We start from the raw sequence: 19,725 nt of genomic DNA on the forward strand, positions 1-19,725 counted from the left end.
GGGAGATAAACAACACCATGTTGGTATGGAAGCATCAGAAGGAACAGCAGAAACACTGTAAGGCTGATGGCAACTAGATAAGCAGGTCATCAAGATTTTAGAGCATCTACATGCAGTCTCTCAGGAAACCAGGAAAACAAAGGAGATTCTAAAATAAGGGTCAGCCAATATTCAGACTAAGCAAAGATTCAAGCCTCTGACCAGGGGGATAAAGACAGTGAGCAACTCCTAACTTACATAGGTGGTACAGGATGGAGAAACAAAAACCTTAATCACTTTCATTTCCTAAAGGACACAAAAAAGAGTCCATTCAGTACTAGCATCTGGTCACCAAAACAAGAACCATCAAGTTACGGTAAGGATTTCAAAGCCAAGGTCATTTGCCTTCCATGTAAACCCAGGGAATCCTGGACAGGCCACCAGAACACAAGGGCACTGGTGTCTAAATCCTGGACAGACAATCTGGACATGTCTTGGCAGTTACAAGTTTGTGGGTATGAGAGAAAGAGAGAGAAACAAGTTTTGTTTTACAATAAAATCCTCCAGGGAACTCTGTTACACTGCTGACATAAATTTGGAGCATTGTTTCCACAGTAACTCCTCTTTGAGCACACAGAATATTCACCAATATGTCTTATCATTTAAAGCTTTCCAAACATCAGCTGTACCCAAAAATAACTCATTGTATCACTTCCTATCATCATTTACATTCTAACTGATGGTGAGAAACTGTGCTGCTTAGAAAACATTAATGGAAACAGTTCTTACTTCACTCCTCAGTTCTTTTTAAAAATTATACAAATACATATTTTTGGGGTGAAAGTGGTATTACACCCCACTTGGGTTATTTTATCCAAAAACATTTGTCTTAAGATATTTCCCTTCTCCTCTACCCTCTGGTCCATGTATCAGCAATAAAGCTCAGAGTCCTTTGCTGAAAAGTAGTGTAACTCAAATGACCATATGCTCCTCTCCTCAGAATTCTGAATTCCTGGAGAACAGACAAAGCTGCTGACACTTGAGAAGTCTTAGAAAGGTAGCAAAAGGGGAAAAAAACCCCAAAAAAGCTAAATGCCTACAGCACCTGGTAATGTATTTTCTCACTGATTTCCAGCCAAGTACTAAACAAGCCTAATACTGACTGGCATCTGAACTCAGGCAAGAGAGAATGTATTTCAATAGATGTAGTGGTATAGATTCAATTCTATATATATGTGTGTGTACATACATGCATGTGTGTTTAAAATGATAACATACTAACTATTATACATGTTATACACTAGATTTATGAAATGTTCATATTATAAAGCTTTAAATTTTCACATGATTAATTGAGAGTAAACGGGCTTGCAACATACTTCTAAAAGGCACTAATCCTTCTTGCCCTTCTTCCACAGTTTTATATTGGTTCTTGCTTAGAAAGATGAGAAAGCTTCAAGATACCATTTTCAACCCATTTCTTACATGTCTTGAATGAACACTAGCAGGGTTGAACAACTGGCTTTTGTACTTCAGTTTGGCCTCTTTCCTAAGCTTCGGAACAAGTTGCACTCCCAGAGATCAGAAGGCAGACTTTCACATTCACTAGGCAGTTTGAAACAATGTTGTATCAGCACCTTCCTCCACTCATCCTCTCAATGTTCTGTAATTCTACTGACAATAGCCGTCAAAACACTAACACGTAAAATTTCAAAACTACCTCAAAAACAACAGAGGAATCAATTGTGTCACACTCATAAATGAGTAAAATCTGATAAAAATGACAGAAGACTTTTTGGCAAGCTTGAGTCAAAAGGTCATGTTTAGGATCTTTTATATACTCAGCAGTCCATAAAAAATGAGTGTACCAAATTAAAAGATTCTGTCTCATTGGGACATAGAAATGAATTGTGTCAGGATGTTACCTGTTCAAAGTATCTGTATTATGCAAATAATACCCACTCATACCTATGCATCTGAAGACAGTTGACAGAGTCTGGTTTTTCCAGAGATCCATTGTCCTCCATTCCAAAAATACTGCAATTTCTAGCAAAATACTGCCAGTCTTCCCATTTTAGATCATCTCTTTTTTTTCTTTCAATTCTTACTGCTTCAGGGTGTGGGCTAAAGAACTGCAGTATAATATAGAATACCTACAAGAAGATAACAAATTTATGGAGTGATATTAATGGTTAAGTCGTAAAACAAGGAGAATATCAACTTCTTTTTTATGTAACTATACAGTCTGCTTTACCACTCCCAGACAGAAGCAGCCATATTTCACCCCACATATTCCCAACTAAAGCCGAGGAGAACCTTTTTTGTTGAACAAGCTCTTTGATCTCTCAGACACTATCACACAACTACCGACCTGTTGCATCAGAACTTCATTTTATCTCGAAGACCATTTGAAAATGCACTACACAATCAGGTCCACAATTTGTTACAGCAACATTATTTAGGTAAAAATGAAAGTTGTAACTTTGTGCTGCCAAACATTTGACGAGTTGTTTGTCTGATAACAGGTAATTTTTTTTTTTGAATTCTCTGTATTTCTAGCTCAGAATCTCATCAAATACCTGTGTTGTTTCAAAGAGCATTTCAAAGAGCATTTCCCTCAGCATACTACTTAAGCAGAAATGTGTGTATTAAATGAGCAAAAGCCAAGAATTTCACATACATTTAAAATAATTTTTAACTAAATGATTAATTTTTACATATGTAGCCAAAGCCTGTCATCATATTCTTTCCCTTCTCACCATTAATATAAAAAAAAAAGAAAAAGGCCAGCAAGAATACACAGAAATTTGGTGAATTCCCTGTTGTGAATGCAGCTCCACTACTGGTATGTCCCTCCTTCCAAGACATCCTGACACTCTTCAACAGCCTAGTGGAGTGCTAGATGCAATACAGCCTCTTCAGTAACCATGCCTGCCTATCATTGCAGGATAGGCAATGTATTGCCTTCCGTATTCCTTGGGAGGCTAATTGGCCACCTCCGGAACACCTACAAACAGAAGCACCCTCTAATACGTCAGTGTGCTTTCGATACATTAAATTTCATTTGTCTGCAGTCAGTTTTCTACCAGCATGTACAAAACAAGCACTTCAGGTTTTAAAAGAAATTAAAATTAAAGTTGAAATTTACAAAAGTGGAGTTTAAAGACATTTATCAGTCTATATCAGACACATATCAGTTTCTAAGTATTGGTGCCTTCACACAGGATATCTACTCTTGTATACCTATTCCAGATCACTGCTCGTTACAACAGGCACATTGAAAGAGAATGCCACAAACCATAATGCATCCCGTTGCCTTCTGCACTGTTATATGCCAATAAAGGAAACTTTCTTCCTGGTCCTCTAAGGATAACATTTTAAAGCATAAGGTTTGAATTTCTTCAAAATTGCAATGCAATGTTTACAAAAATCTTTTCTTAGTTTTGATTTAATAAATGGCAAACATCATCTTCTCATTACCTGATACTGTCCATTTTGTAAATCTATTGTGATTGAAACACCACGATCCAGGCTTGCAGTATTAGCAAACACAGATGAAATCCAGGTGGTCCCAATGTCATTATCATTGATGTAGTAGAGAGGATGGGCTTCTGCATCCAGCCTCAGCACCCTGTCATTAGTTGTATCATCTGCACCATTAGGGATGCAGTACCTCTGTATCAAAGGGTGTACCCGGGGATGACTTCCAGGACAGCGGCATTCAGATTGGGTATGAAGATGAGGGAATTTTCCAGAGAATACTTCCAAAATGTCTCTGTCACAGCACAAATAATAATTGCATACATGACAAAAAGAACAAATGTTACTTTGTGCATCTAGGCTCATAGATTAAACAAAATTCAGTTTAGATTATAGTAGAAGCCCTAAACTCCTGAGTTAAGCTCATAAAAATGGGGCAATCAACCAGGAACGAAGCCCCCCTCAGGGTCTCTACATTACCAGTGGTAGAGCAGCAGGCACCTTCAGAAAATAGCTGTGAAGAACCTCTCAGGAGCTTCCTTCATTGCTCCACACACATGGAGTTCTTCAGACACAGGGCACTGAGGGAAATAAGTTCTTTGGTGGGGTGTCTAAAGTTAGATAGGATGAATCCAGCCATTGATGCAAGGAGAAAAACTCTTAACATTTTATTGCAACATCATGTCTGACTCCAATCAGCAGTCTGGATCCTGTTCTTAAACACACCATAGTATCAATATACTGCCTATAACTACAGTAAAGTTCAATTTTTGCACTCAAATCCTCCGAAAAGACCAGCTTGAACAATACTATATTGTACCTTAGAAAACCTGGATAGAAATATTTTCACTTTTAACTAATTTTAATAAAAATGCCCACTTTTTTAACTGCAATCAACCTAGTCATGCCAAATCATTGAGATACTTCAGTTCCCTCTGACATCAGCAACTGAAATAGATACAAAGGTATGTAGGCAGGCAAGCAAGCAGATATGACTGACATGGATAGTTCTTTATCTGCTCACCTCTGGTGTAAAGGAAGGATTCTGTGAGTCTAGAAGATACTGAATTTTTATATTTCAATCTTATTACTTTTCCCATTTTCCTACTTTATCAGTAAGAACATAATTTTGTGTGCTTATTAAGCAAATAAATACTTGCTAGCTGCCACTACAACTTCCACAGAACCCAGAGTCAGGATCTTTTACACAGCCAGAGCCTCACTGATTGGCATGCAGGCAAGACTTTCCTTCCCAGTTTATCCCAGACAAACATTTTGGACCAAGTTATTTGTGGATATAAAACCAAATCGACAAAGACATCAGTAGGTCAAAACAGTCTGTAAAATACCTTCATTTTCAATTGTTAAGCTTTATTCATTTCACTGACCTAAACTGTAGTTCAAAAGATTTGACAAGCATTGCTCTGAGAAATACAACCAACATGATTTTCATAAAACTTGGAATTCAGATTCACATTAATACTTCCAATTCACAGGAGCTCAGTTCATCATAATGTCCTGCAGACAGCTGAGCTCCGAGGAAACTGCTCTACATCTTATTGAAAGACTATCATTAAGTAGCCTGAAGGTCTGCAGTCCCGAGTGTCATTGTGTGCAGCCTCCCCAGAAGCACCATGCAGACAAATAGGACCTGACTACTTCTGGCCAGCCTGAATTGACTGGATTAATCCAGCATGAGCTGGATAACAAAGGTAACATTTCTTTGTAATGTGCTAGGAAGGGAGGCTGGAGGGCAACAGAAATTGCAGTGGCAACAGTAGTTTGGCCTCGGGAACAGAGGAAGTCAAAGCAATTACCCAGGGCTCTGTGGGCTGAGGTAGCAAAGTCATTGGTGCCTTATGGTGACAATCTCATCTAGAGAGCAAGGGACAGTGGCACCTCGGGGCAGGGGTACACCAAGAATACCTGACATGGATACTGTGGGGAAGGGAAACCAGAGGAAAGCAACAGCTAAACACATGGAGCCAAGCTTCCAGCAACAAAGGCAGCGTGCTAATCAGTTGGAGTGCCTGTCCTCCTCATCTACATCACTGGTATTTAAGTGGTCAAAACTGGACTAGTCTGCTGTGCTCCCTTGCCCTACAGTTTACATGGGGCTTGAAGGAAGCTTAGCAAGTCTTATCCACCAGGACTAAGCTTATCAGCACACACTATTATGTCAGAATTATGATGAGTAGATAACACCTAGACAGTTTCTAAGCATTGAAATCTAGCAACTGGATCTACTCTCTGCAGAATATATACTAAGTCAGGTTGTAGCAAGGACAACCATAACAAGGAGAGCACATATTTATTACAGTTTCACTACATGTGTATACATACACCACTACACACATCAAGCCTACTTAAGCAACAGTTCAAAAGCAAAACATATTAATTTGTTGTATTTATTTTAACTCAAGATTTTTTATATTAAAGTTAATCTTTGAAATGAGGATCAGGAAACTACATCGTCATAAGAAATTATCTAAAGGCAACATCTGAAAAGCACTATACTTTGGGAAATAAGCATATTGTTATCTACACTTTGTTCTCGCCACACTCTTATTTTGTTACAAAAATAAAAGTTCTTTACCTGTTTGTAAGTGCCATTGGGTAAAATCGGAAATCTTGCATTCTTCCAACAAATTGCTCTAAACCTAAGAAAATACACTATAAATAATCTATTGAGCAGAAGGCAGCTTTGCATTGCTTGAGAGCACCTTTAATTCAGCACTCAGAAATCTCTCCTGCACAATTACCCCTCCTGAATGAAACCAGCTTGGACCTGGACAAAACTATAGAGGGCAGTGACTTAATTTTTTTGATAAAAAAGAATGATTTATAATAACTTTATAAGAACATTTTGTACCTATCTCTTTTCTGATTAGAGAGGTGGCACAGGCATCGGCTCATTAGACAGAAGTAATGAGCCAGTCCATGTGCCACCTCTAATTAGAGAAGAGATACAGTAGGTACAACTGTACCTATCAATTTATACAATAAAGATAAAAAGCATTTTAAAATATTCCTTTCTTTTACGTGATTATTAGCTATCCAGTATTCAAAATCAAAACCACAACAAAATACATTTCCAAATACAAGCTTTAAGAAATGGAGCACAGAATACTTTCTTGCCCAAAGCCACAATAAAACTGTTTATGTGACATATATTTAGGAGTTAACTTCAAATTGTGCATGTTCCTGAAGAGCAATAGTCAGTGTTCTTACACCTGCAAAGCCAAGAATTAGCGAAAAGCAATAAAACATCCCCCACTGTTCTTCAATGATCATGTCATGATATAGTCCATATAAAACTCTAGATGCAGATGAAGAGAAACTCTCAGCCATTACTAGAGGCTAAAATATTCTCATTCTGACATGGTTTACATGATTATTGATAGAACTGAAGAACATAGACAGCCAGAAACCTTCAGCTCTGCTCCTGACTGCAGAAAGAGGAGTGTAGTCTAGTGGCCACGCACAATTCCATTCTGAAACAGTTCCCTACATTTACTCAGAGAAACTATGATCAGAAATTAGCGGAATAAGTCACTTTACATACATGTTTTAACGAATGCAGGAAAACTTACCTAGATGCAGGAACACATAGATGTTTGGTAGATGATCATAATTTATTCTATCTTCAGACAGTCTTTTGAGAAAGCTAATTGTACAATAAGAATTTTCTTCTGCAGTAAGGTATTACTTCTCAGCATATAGATAACTTTAAATTACCCACACTCTTCTTTTAACCACATCATGAATATTTTATTTTGACTATCCAGTGCGTTCCACTAAAGTACTACAAGATTTACCTGTGAAGCTTTGTCCAATTTGCAGAATACCATCAGCATCAGTATCTGCAACTGTTCCCATAAGAGTCCTTGAATCAAAAGGTGTGTTATCATCTTCCCAGCCATTCAAGAAGAAACTAATTCGGCTGTGATGCACCTATAGAATCAATGTAAAGGGGGAAACACATGCTTTATCATGCAATCACTTTTATTTCTCTACTTTTTTTTGTCTATCACTGATTAACTGATAACATTACCTCAGGCTATTTGCTGTCTCTATTTTTGGTGCCTACTGAAAGCAGTTACCTCTTTTTCATTACTAGATCATCACCCAGATGCAGAGAGTATAAAATTTCTACACGAGTTAAATCAAAGAAGGAACTACAGTACAGGGATCTGGTGGAGTTGGAGGGGAAGAGCAGAAAAGAAGGGTGGGTGTGTTTCACAAGGTACAAGGCTGGTTTAGAGCTCCATCACCACTTCGGGCCATGGGCACGTGTTACAGCTGTCACAACTCTTCTCATACATCACTTCAAACAGGCCTCAAGGGGCTGTACACCATGCTCAGGATAACCAAACACAGGCCTCTAAAACCCCCCAAAATGCCTCCCTAACCCTAGCATGCTTCTTTCTACAAGGGCTGAAGGGAACAGTATAGAAAGTGCCTACATCTGCTGTACACCCACTGGGTAATTCCCTTACATCAAGGGAACCCTTGGCTAGGAATATGCACTCAGCCAGCACCCCAGGGTACTGTTTCCTGCAAGTGCTCCCTTCCCTGCCAATTCATTTTAAATCTGAGCTAACGTTCATAGAAATACTTTATGGCATTCTCCCAGCTCCACAAAGTCACAAGATGCTGAGCTTTTATAAAGTTGGGGGGGGTTTTTGCATTAGAAATCTTTAGATTTAGGTTACCTAAAATTAGGAAAAGTTTAATAATATGGGAGCATCTTTCAGCCTTACATTTTAGGAAATTCAATACTCTCATTTAAAAATTCCAGGCCCTCACAAATGAAAACCAGAAGTATTGTGGCTATAGTCATTGCTATAGTCATCCCATTAATGAAGTTAATTAGAGAAACTAAGTTGGACTTATCTAAAACTTTTATTTCAGAAAGTGATTTATTTACCAAAAAAAAAAAAATTACTTGGGTTTTAGCAATGTTTAGCTTGCATAAAGCTTTTTTCACATGAGAACTTGATAGCTTTCAAATTTTGAAACACCATTTTGTTGCTGCCAATTTACAGAGCATTTTTTAAATTTTGCAGGTATGGATGCCTGGTGAATCATGTCTATCAAGGCCAATAAAAATAGAGCACTTTAGCCCACCTTGATAGTCACGCGAATCAAAACAAAATAAACCTGGAATTATTGCTTCCATAAGAACAATACCTATGTGAGGACATAGAAGGTTTACAAACCAGAATAATTTGTTGCAAAAAAAGGAAAGAGAACTTTTTTACCAGTTAACAAAATACCAGCTTGAAAACCACAATATAAGCACAGACAATACTACTCTGACAATAAAGTCTTTCAAATTTCAGACCAAGATAAACGGACACAATTATCTATAAATCTGAGCTCAGATGATCAGCATCAGTGCCTTGGGCAACATGAGTCTATCAGCATTTTAAGAAAGAAAACATGAAATAAGATGGAGGGGTTGGTTTGGCTTTTTTTTTTTTTTTTTGGCTTCACACAAAATTGTACAAATGAATTTTTCCTCCTTAAACTGTACTTTCAAACATACACATGCATGCTGAGCTTTATTGCCATTTCCAGATTCAGTCAATATTTCCCAAATTTAGACAGGAATATTTATTGCCCTTCCACTGATGGAAATTTGAAGGCTATTACCATAATTACTAAGCCTTGAGATTTGTTCAAAAAGTTATTGCATATGAGTTTCACTGCTCAAAATACATCTCTCCATTTTAAATTATCTTTTGTGTTGACACATCAATGACCTAAATACAACAGTTTTTTATTTAATTTTAATTCAAAGCCCTCTAAACATCTGATGCCCTATTTGCAAGAGCCTAAGTATATGTATATATTGTGGTTACACTGCATTTTTTTTCTGCATCACATTTTTTACAGCCTGTTACTGTCATTTGGTGTTTGACTGTTATCATCATAAAAGATACAGGCTTTTCTACTTTGTTATTTGTAGCATTATCTCATGTTTTACAACATCTTCGCACAACATGCCTGCACATGAAATATAACTAGTGAAAAGTTCTCAGTGGTATTAATGCATAAAAAAGAATGTGGTTCCATCTCTACTGTCTTTACCCAGCCAAAAGCTGATGAACAGCCAATTTTCCTTTATCACATTAGCACAGCCATGAGGGAAACACATTTGTTCTAGTCAGCTACACTAAAGATACTATTACCAATCTAACATATACATGTTTTATATCAGCAGTATTCTCAGAGTATGAGGGAGCCAACAATATATTAACACTAGCATGACAGTTTATTTAAGAAAAGAAAATTGTCTCTGTAGAGGGACAGAAGTTAGAAATGTATGGCTAAAGCTCAGTGTCACTGGTCTAATAAAGGTAATAATTCTTAAGCTTTCTTTATAGCAGGTAACACTCCTGTGGCAGCTCTGTCATATCATTCAAATAAAAATGTTGCCTTTTACAAGTTTAAGAGTACCTTTATTTTCAGTCAGATATGAAGCATGTTTCCGCTTTCCTGTTTCCACTGTAAAACATTTGTAGGGGGAATTCAGAAATGGGCACGCTCACCCTCATCAGCTGCTTGCAAACTTACTGTCTCAGGCACAGCTCTATAGGACCCAATTCTGCCTCCCCCTGTGGCAAGCAGAGTGCTCACCTCCATGCACCCCATACAAAAATCAAGGGGTCTATTTATGACTTAACAGGGACAGAATTGGGCCCTAAGTGACCAGGTATTTTTACTTGTTGAAAATAGGTGACTAACAACAATTTTAAATCTCCCTCCCCCCTCCCCCACCACCAATCTCTTTGTATTAAATAGGATTTAGAATAGTTGGGTTTAATATAGCACATCCTCAAGGTAGCCCTAAGCACTTTACAATGCTGAATTGGATATCAGTAGTGCAGTGACTGTGTAAGGCAAAGGCAGCAGTCATTATGCATTTGGCAGTAGCTCAATGTAATGATCCCCCTGCTGGTTATTAAAAGGGGTATGAATATCTGACATGGGAGGAAAATGTAGGAGGGAAACCATGTGTGGTATAAAAAATCCCAGTGGCTCTCCACTGTGGGAGGAGAGGAAGTCTCAAAGTTTGGTTTCAGTTCAGACTAAGCTAAATAAGAAGAAAGGCTGGCACCGGATGGGCTGTTTGATGTAGTTAGTTTAGGTCTCCTGACTGTTAGCATTAAATTCCATACAATAGCACAGAACTAAAAGAACAGTTTCCCTCCTGACTAGGACAACAGGATTATTCTCCTGTTGTCCTTATTAATAACATTCAATAGGAATTTGCCACAAGAGAGTAGCAGGAGATGGGTAGGAAAGGTTGGCTTTGTTGTGGAGAGCACAGAACCAGAAGCCTGGGACATCAGCACTCTAATCCCAGCCCTGAAACCATCTCACGCTCCTCTGCTTGCCCATCTGTCAGATACAGCAAATCACCTCTCAAGGAGGTAGCAAGGATTAGTTACTAAGATACATTTGCTCTGAAACTACATCAGCCTCTGCCAACATAGAACCTAACACCAATTCCAAGCAATGGAAAATCCATTTGATGGTGAACTGAGGTGGTGAAAGATAGCAATACTCTTTCCTCTAATTGCACACTTGGTATGATCCAAAAGAATTTCAAGATGAGAGGTGCTGGACCAAAGAGCTGAGAGGCAAGTTCCTTCGGTGCATCCCAAATTAAGCTTACAGTTCTCTAGCATCAGAGACCACAATACCAAATAAAACCCCTTCCTGCCTAAGAAACCTTTCTTGCTCTATAGGTCAGGGTACTGCAGAATCACAAAATCACAGATTGGGAAGGACCACACTGGATCACATGGTCCAACCTCCCTGTTCAAGCAGGGTCATTCCAGAGAACATGGCACAGGATTGTGTCCATGTTATTGTTAATAAAATGATATAGGTACAGGAAACATACTACAACTTTATTTTCTCACCTAAAGATCTGTGCTCATCAGATTCTACTCCTGAAAACACAACAATGAAATTTAACATGAACTTTGCCACTTGGTTTGGATCAGATAGAACTGCCATGTAAACAAAAGCCACTATTTTCATGTACTAAGTGCTAACAGAACTGCTAACTTCCACTATATTGCAGTAATCTGTGTGGCAAAAAAGAAACATCACAACCAAATATTCCACTTCAGAGCAGTTGCACTGGCTAAGGCACTACGGCAAAAAGCAGAAGCTCCTTGACTGAAGAATACCATGGTTTTTTTCTTTCTGGTTTTTTTTATAAGCCGTGTGTTGTACTGATATCTACAGTTATAACGCCTACTGGTATAACAATGTATAAATAAATGAATAGTATAACTGTTAAAAGTAAAGAGTATAATAGGTATTGTAAAAATCAGTAGTAATACAATAAAAATTAACAATACGCTTTTTAAAAAAAAAACCAAATAGCCTAATATTCCTCATCATTAACACAGGGGCAGAAGAGATTTTGCTATCAAGTACAAGACACAGTTATATAGACTCCACTTTTTTGAACTACAATGACCCTTTAGAAGCCAAAGCCAGTTTGGGGGAGTTCTGAGATCTCAATCTACAAAGTTTTGGCTGTCACATAATAACACTCACATTTATTCCCTTGTAATGTACATGTGTGATACCTGGCCCACTTAAGCAACATACGCTTTTTCTTCACACACATTAATCATCCTGTCATCAAAATGTCCTCTTACATATATATAAAGGCAACTGAGACAATTTTAGTCTCTTCCATGTGGAATTGAATTGCACCATTTCAGCCAAAATAAATGAGTTTAACTGAACCTTTCTTCAGTGAACACTACGATCTTTTTGCATTAGTAAGATTTTTCCATTAGAAGTCAATCCTAATATTAATACCACCCATATACCTCATGGAAAATGATTTCTAATAAATAAGATAGGAAGGAGAGACACAGAAAAGAATCCTTTATGTTCCATTAAAAAAAAAATCCTTAAGAATCCCTAAATGTATCACAGCAGAGCTAAAGATCACTAACCAGGGACCAAAGCTTCACTGTACTAAATGACACACAACCAACAAATGCAGTAGTCTCATCCCCAAATATTTTAATTTGTAATTATTATATGCTTCAGAGACACTTTTTTTTCAGTTAGTACAACCTTTTCCTATATGTTGTCTTTCCTATTCCAATATTTATTGGCATAGGTAAGATTTATTAAAATATTACAGATAAGTTAAAGGGAGTTATTTCAAGACAACATTAATCTCATCCACCGGTTGGATATACATTCTTTTTACTCTTATTCATCACAGCTTCTAGTAACCATAAAATACAATTTAATCTTAACATTTCCTTCCATCATCTATTGTTCTAATAAGTAGATCCCAGTGTCTGGCAAAACAGATTAATAAACCAGAAGGATTTCTTCCCAGATTTTTAAGCCATAAATGAGGAGTTCCACAACACAGAGAACTCTGGCACCAAAAACGAAAGGAAAAAAAATATTTTCCAGTCATTTAAGCCAAATGATACCAACCTACTTAATTTTCCAGCCAACTTAGTGATGGCAAGCACTTCAACTGCAACTTCAGCTCTTACAGCTATTCAGACCATCACACAGTCTCAGAAGGCAGGGGCAGGACTGACCGACACATATAAAACACAGACCAAAAATGCACCTTCCAATACTAGGAAATGGTTACAGTCCAGTACATGTAACGGACACTACTGTTTTCAAATAAGATGAAAGAGGAGCAGCTCAGGGATCTATGAAATATACCTGACAGTGAGCAAGATTATTCCAAAAATCAGATAGCTGCGTACTAAAATTAAAAGAAGAAAAAAAAAAAGAAGCTAATTTTTACATTAAAAATGCAAATTTAGCTAGCTTGCAAATGCAAGTTAAATTTTAAAAATTTATACAAACTAAAACACATCAGTTTCCCAAATACAAGAAAGAAAAGCAAATTGTCCCCCAAATAAGAGAACAAAAAATAAACTGTAAAAAAACTCAAACAAGTCTGTTTTCATTTTCCTTAAAATAAGCCCTATTTGCACAACAAGTGGTTACGCAGAATTAGAATAATCATTATAAAGGTGATACACAATATGAAGAGTTTTAACGTGTTTTATGAGAAGCAATTAGGCAGCTATACAATTTACCTGTAAGGCAAAAAAAAAAAAGTTCAATTTATTTTCCAAATCAGCAAGCCAGCAGAAATGGCCCCTCCCTTTACTTGTCTTAAAAACGAAAGCAACTCCAGAATCAATAAAGTTACACAGTCTTCACAGAGATGTAAATTAAAGCAGAAGTTAGCATAAATGATCTGCTTAATCATTCAGAAATAACAAGGAATCAGAGATTATTAGAAATCAGGAGGAGCTGCAACTCATCCAGCTCAAAAATTACTACACAACGTACTGTTAAAATTACTTACTGTCACTTAATTTGGTATGGTACTTATAAAAATTGTCACCTAAACATAGCTTGCTATCTGTTAAAATAACCAAGATTCAGAAAACCTTTTTACTTTCTACATGTATTGCAGATTTGTTGCATCAGGAACTTTCTCAATGAGTTCATTCTATAGAAACAGACAGTGTATTAACACATTTTCTCCCAAGGTGAGAAAACAGATTAAGGTTATGACCAAAATGACAGGCCTGTGGCTTCCTTGAATACCTTAATAGAGTCAACAAATCAACAGTGGTCTCTGATGACAACAGAGGAAAGAAGACAATAGATGGAAGGAGGGGAATTAGTGATGCTGCTATAATGGTCTAATCAGAAACTTGAGCATAAAAATCTTTTTCACCTTCAACCTGTCTAAATATGCTCTTTTTGCCTCCTCATATAAAGATATACAGCATATTCTACCACTGGGGGATATGCGGGTTCAGATATTTCCTCTGCAAAAGCAGGTGAGAAACAGAAGCATAACAGTTAATAAAAGCAAGAGTAAAGGGCTTTTGCATATCAAAGAGATGAGATGCACAAAGGTATGTATTTCAGTATTTTCTTGCATAATTGCAAATCTTGCTGAAGCTGCAATTACAAAGGCTTCCACACAGCTTTAATATTTCATAAATGATTTTCTGTAAAGAGGAAAGGTCAGTGATATGGACGTCAGCAAAATAATTTGGGGAGAAAAACCAGGATGAAACCACTAGCATGAATCCAAGCTTACTTTCAGCTGTCATTTAAGCAGAGCTAGGCACCAAAAACCACAATGCAGCATTTTACGTATTTTTTTTAAATCTGAGTGTCTACGTGTCCCTAAATTGATGAATCAGAAATAGCAGACAACTTTCTGCCACAATTCAACACCTTTCCTCACTGAATAAATTGCAGAATTTACACACCTTAAACATTCATTTTAAAGGCTCCTTACCTAGCCCCCATTTTTGCCTTATTCTCATTTTGCATTATTCTACTAATTATTATTACCTCTTTTTTATCCACTATATTTACATTTAGCTTTAAAAAAACCAAACAAACAAAAAGAAAAAAATAAACAACAAACCAACAGCAACAAAAAACCTAAACAATGTGATAAATGTAGTGAATACAGGTGGCAGCAGATTCTTGCCCCCAAGTACTATTTTTCTCAAACGTTAATACAAACAGGGAACAAAATAGTTTAACCTAGGAAGGAGAGGGGCAGGCACTGATCTCTTCTCCCTGGTGATCAGTGACAGGACCCAAGAGAATGACACGAAGCTGGGTCAAGGGAGACTTAGGCCAGACACTGGGAAAAGGTTCACATCCAGAGGGTGGTTGGGCTCTGGAACAGGATCCCCACGGAAGCGGTCACAGCCCAAGCCTGGCAGAGTTCAAGAAGCATTTGGATAATGCTCTCAGGCACTCCTGGGGCTGGTGCTCTGCAGGGCCAGGAGTAGGACTTCTATCATCTGTGTGGGTCTCTTCCAACTCAGGATATTCTATGATTCTATAACCACAAGACCCCAAAACTCCTCTACTTCTCCCAACCCTTCAGATAATCTATCAGCCACCTTATGACTGCTTCAGAAAGTAAAGAGGTTCCCACAGTTTAACCTCTGCAGATGAGTCAGGATTCTACATCACACTCAACCACCTTCTACTCCATACTCCACATATGACTCACCAGCACTAGCACAGAGCCTGCTCCTACAGTCCCATATTGCTTAGCTCTCCTTACAAAGTACCAAATGCAGCCTAACCCAAATTTAAAACCTTAGCTGAACAAATAATTCAAGAATAAGAACTATTGCTGTGATGACATTATTGCTAGAGATGTTTGGGCAGATGTCTTACATACATCAAAGTCTCCTGTGGTCTTGTTTTTGTTTGTTTTTCCCTCTCTCAGAGACAAAGCTTACAACCTTTAAAATAAAAAGAGTTCATTTTTAGTGTTTTGCACTTTGCATTTTACTTTTTTTTCTCTGGAATGAAAATTGAGACAAAACAGAGGGAACTTGGCAGATCTAAAGCTTGGCAAGAGATAATGAATTTATGTAGCAAACATATGAGAACAAGGATATGTCAGAAGGAATTTGTCTATGAACTTGTTCTCAAACAGACCAAAAAAGACGCTAATAACCACGTTAATAGGGACAGGGGGGTTGTGGGAGGGAGGGCTGTGGAAACTAAAGAATAATATCCAAGAGGACAAGCCAGCTCAGATAATCTATCTGCATAACACTTGACAGACAAATGGCACCTTCTGTACCAGCAACAGAACTGCCTGATGAGTTTGCCAGTGAGGCTGGTGCTGTTCCAGCTACAACCTTGTCACAATTTCAAATCTTCAGAGCTGTTTTTAGTTTGTATGCCCAAAATCTTACAGCAAATGCAAAAGCTACACACATAATAAAATCAATTTTATCTGCTATTATTAAATGATTGGTTCACATTTCTAAATTCCTGTTTCCATATTCAAATCCTATACTACCGTCACATGGCAAAAACCATAGTTTTTAACCTGTAGGAACTCCGTGCCCCCAACCAAACCCAAATTCACCCCTCTGTATTTCAAGTCTTTGAAGCAACTTAGCTGCAAGTCTGAAGGAAAAGAAAAGAAGATGGTAGAGGCAAGGTGCAACCCTGGCTACTGTGGAGGTTTCAACGTGATGCTTTTCACACTTCTTTGGTTCTCAAGACAAACGGCATTTTACAGGAAGAAAACAAAGAGGGTTTGAGGCTTTTCATTGCCACTACTAACACAAGTAACAACATGGCCAGGGAATTTATTATGATGATTTCCAAAGAGAAGGTGCTTAAGTTACCATCCATGGTTAGGGGATATTCCTTTACTTTCAACCATTCTGTCATTTTTAGAAGACGACATGCCAACATCATTCTAGGCTGAGATTCATTACGTAACTCTTGCCAAAACTGCAGAGTCAACTCTGTCCTCTCACCAGAACACGTCAGTCTAGCCGAAATATGCAACTACAAGCCTCTTAATTAAAGTATTTTACTTCTGGTTCATTCATATCAAAATTCAAGGATGCTGCAGTCCTATTCTTCACTGAGAGAAGGAAGTAAAAAAATCTGCCTTTCAGGACCTCCTTAAGCTTTACAGGAAAATCACCTTTGCCTTTAAGAACAGAAACTGAACTTGTGAGTGAGTGGAAACAGCACATGTACAAGGTACTTGGTGTTAAATCACTGATTTTTTTCTTCAAAATCAGGATGCTGCTTTAAGCTGACTAGGAACCCATGGAGGGAAATGGTTTGAAATAATTCAAAAGTTTGGTTCTTCAGTATGTTCCAAATGAAGTTGCAATGTATGTAAGTTCACCCATAAACAGGATCAACTAACTGAATCAAGGATTGAAACTATTTTAACCTACACTATTTTAGAACTGTTATGAGAAATGACAAGGAAAGATGCTTTTCTTTACAAAATTTATAGGGGATGCTAACACATATCAGTATTTGATGACACTGTGCACAATCTTGTTCCAGAATCCAGAGGATTTTAACTTTCACTAACATAATAGGGCAAGAACACCTGTGCTGACTATATTTCCCTGCAGGCCAGAAAACTGATAGAATGCCAGAAAAACATTCCAAGAAGAATAATACTTTTTCATCTTTGCTTATATCCTCTACCTTTTTTTCTTATCCTCTTCTTGTTAGACTTTGACAGACACTTTTCCAGAAGTTCCTGATAAAAAAAATCCTTGATTAGACAGCTTTTGAAATTAAAACTGCCTAAATGGGAAAAAACCACCAATTTCAGTATTTTTTAAATACTGAAATTGACTCATCACAACATTCTGTCCAGAGATAACAAGTGGAGTGACTAGTACTTCAGCTGTGAATTTATTTAAATGTAGACATACACATGCAGTATTAGGAAGGCAAAAACAGGATATGAAATAAACATAAGGCATCAGCTTTAAGCTCACTGTCAAGAATATACCAAGGCTTCTAACCACAGAGCTCAGCTGAAGGTAACTATCTGTCAAATGTAATCTGTGCAAGTGAATATGCTTAAGCTGGTGCTATGAATCAACCAAAATTGCTTTGGTCTTATTGACATTCAATTGCAAGAAGTTGCAGCTCATCCAGTCCAATAGACATCTGACAACACCAAGAGTGCTTCAGTGACAGAAAGCTTTAAATATAGATGCAACTATCATCACAATACACATGGAACTAAACTTTATGAACCCTCATACCATCGTCAGAAACAGGTCATCAGCTGAATGCCATAAGACCACATGGTCATGCTCTCTGCCTGTTGCCAATTTCTGCAGTTAACAAATCACTGCAATTTAAAAAAGAAAAAGAGAGAATACAGATTGACAGAAAAAGACCATTCAATCTTCCACCAATGTCCCATTAAATATCTCTCCAAAATCCACTTCTGCCATTATAATCTTTGTTCACCTTTAAAAATACAACGCCAGATCAAAATTTGTTCAAACTGTTTGCATTAGTTAAGGGCCAGATCTTCAGCTACTATAAACTGCCTACAGCTTCAGCAATGTCATTTTATACCTGCCCAGATTCAGACTTTAAATATGTTAAATTTACTTTCTTCCTCATATCTGTTCTTTACACCTTGAAACAAGATGTCTGATAACGTGTGTATGTGGGAGGTTCAACAATAAAGCAACTTGCACAGACAGTCCCAAAAGAAGACACAATTTGTGTCCTGACTCTGCACAAAAGAAAGGAATACCACTATGTATGTGCCTGTTTCACTCTTGGCTCTCAAGAAATCCTGCCATTTCAGCAGTAGATGTTCCAGCACAGCATAATGTCTTTTTCTAAAGATTTTCATATATACACACCATCTATACAAGTTGTTACATACCCCCTCACTTGCCCTCCCCAGCTTCCCTTGCCACACATTGAACTGAAATCATTCCAGATTCACAAACAGATAAAAGAAGTTGGGAAAGAAAAAATATGTCTGCTATATACAGCTTGCAACCATGTTTAAGGTGATGCACAGTGTAAGTATTTTTGGGGAGAAGAGGGGAGAAAGACTCGTGGCCATGTTATAAGCACTCTGAACAGTTATGCCCACACTCTGAGAAATCCAGTGTGAAAAAAACAAGAGACTTGAGGAAGAAACCTCATCAGGGGACCACAGTGACAGAACTATCTTAAAACAGAAGGGCTGGAGAGGATAAAGGGACAGTAGAAGAAATGGTAAAGAACAGCGAAGGGGAAGGAAAAAGCATAAGGTCGGGAGGGGCAAGTTGTCTCTTTGCCTTTCCTTCTTTTGCCTCAGGCCCATATCAGCCTTTCCTTTTCTTGACTTAACTGGGATGAATTTTAATTGCAGCCTCTCTACGTGTTTTATACACTATGTACTCTCTACTTGTGTGGAGTGGATTTCTCATTCATCACAGGATTGCAGGCAAAAACCCCAGGAGCATTTTGCTTTCCTTCAAAGTTAGCTTTGCTAAAATCAATAACTTTAGGGCTGCTTTTCCATCTAGCCCAAACCCCCACCCCACAACCATTTCAAATTTCATGATTTTTGATCATTTGATTTTGCTTCTTGTCTCCACATACAGATTTATATTTACATCTTTCCATAACTGTGACAATATTCTACACTGTTTCATTAACAGCATAAAGGCAACAACCTTACAGTGACAGCAGAAACATGCTTTCATTTGTAGTTTTAACACAGTCCATATCATAAGTGATCTCTAACAATCTCTCTCCCTACTCTTCAATACACCAGCATTCTTCAAATCAAAGTTCTGGTGTTCTTAGGGACCACTGTATGTCTTAAATACTTCTGTTGCTGGGGCTTTTTTTCTGACCACCAGCAAGTCTGGTACAGCAGCC

General features: G+C 37.7%; 1 protein-coding gene across 1 annotated transcript in view; it reads right to left on the minus strand.

The window, feature by feature from the left end:
* Positions 1–19,725, minus strand: part of USH2A (usherin) — a 387,508-nt gene that overhangs the window by 348,727 nt on the left and 19,056 nt on the right. The window contains 4 exon segments of the mRNA XM_032102996.1: positions 1,948–2,132; positions 3,460–3,754; positions 6,056–6,119; positions 7,278–7,413. Coding sequence (XP_031958887.1) covers positions 1,948–2,132; positions 3,460–3,754; positions 6,056–6,119; positions 7,278–7,413 — 680 coding nt within the window.

Source organism: Corvus moneduloides, chromosome 3 (genome assembly GCF_009650955.1).
Source record: "Corvus moneduloides isolate bCorMon1 chromosome 3, bCorMon1.pri, whole genome shotgun sequence".
NCBI lineage: Eukaryota > Metazoa > Chordata > Aves > Passeriformes > Corvidae > Corvus > Corvus moneduloides.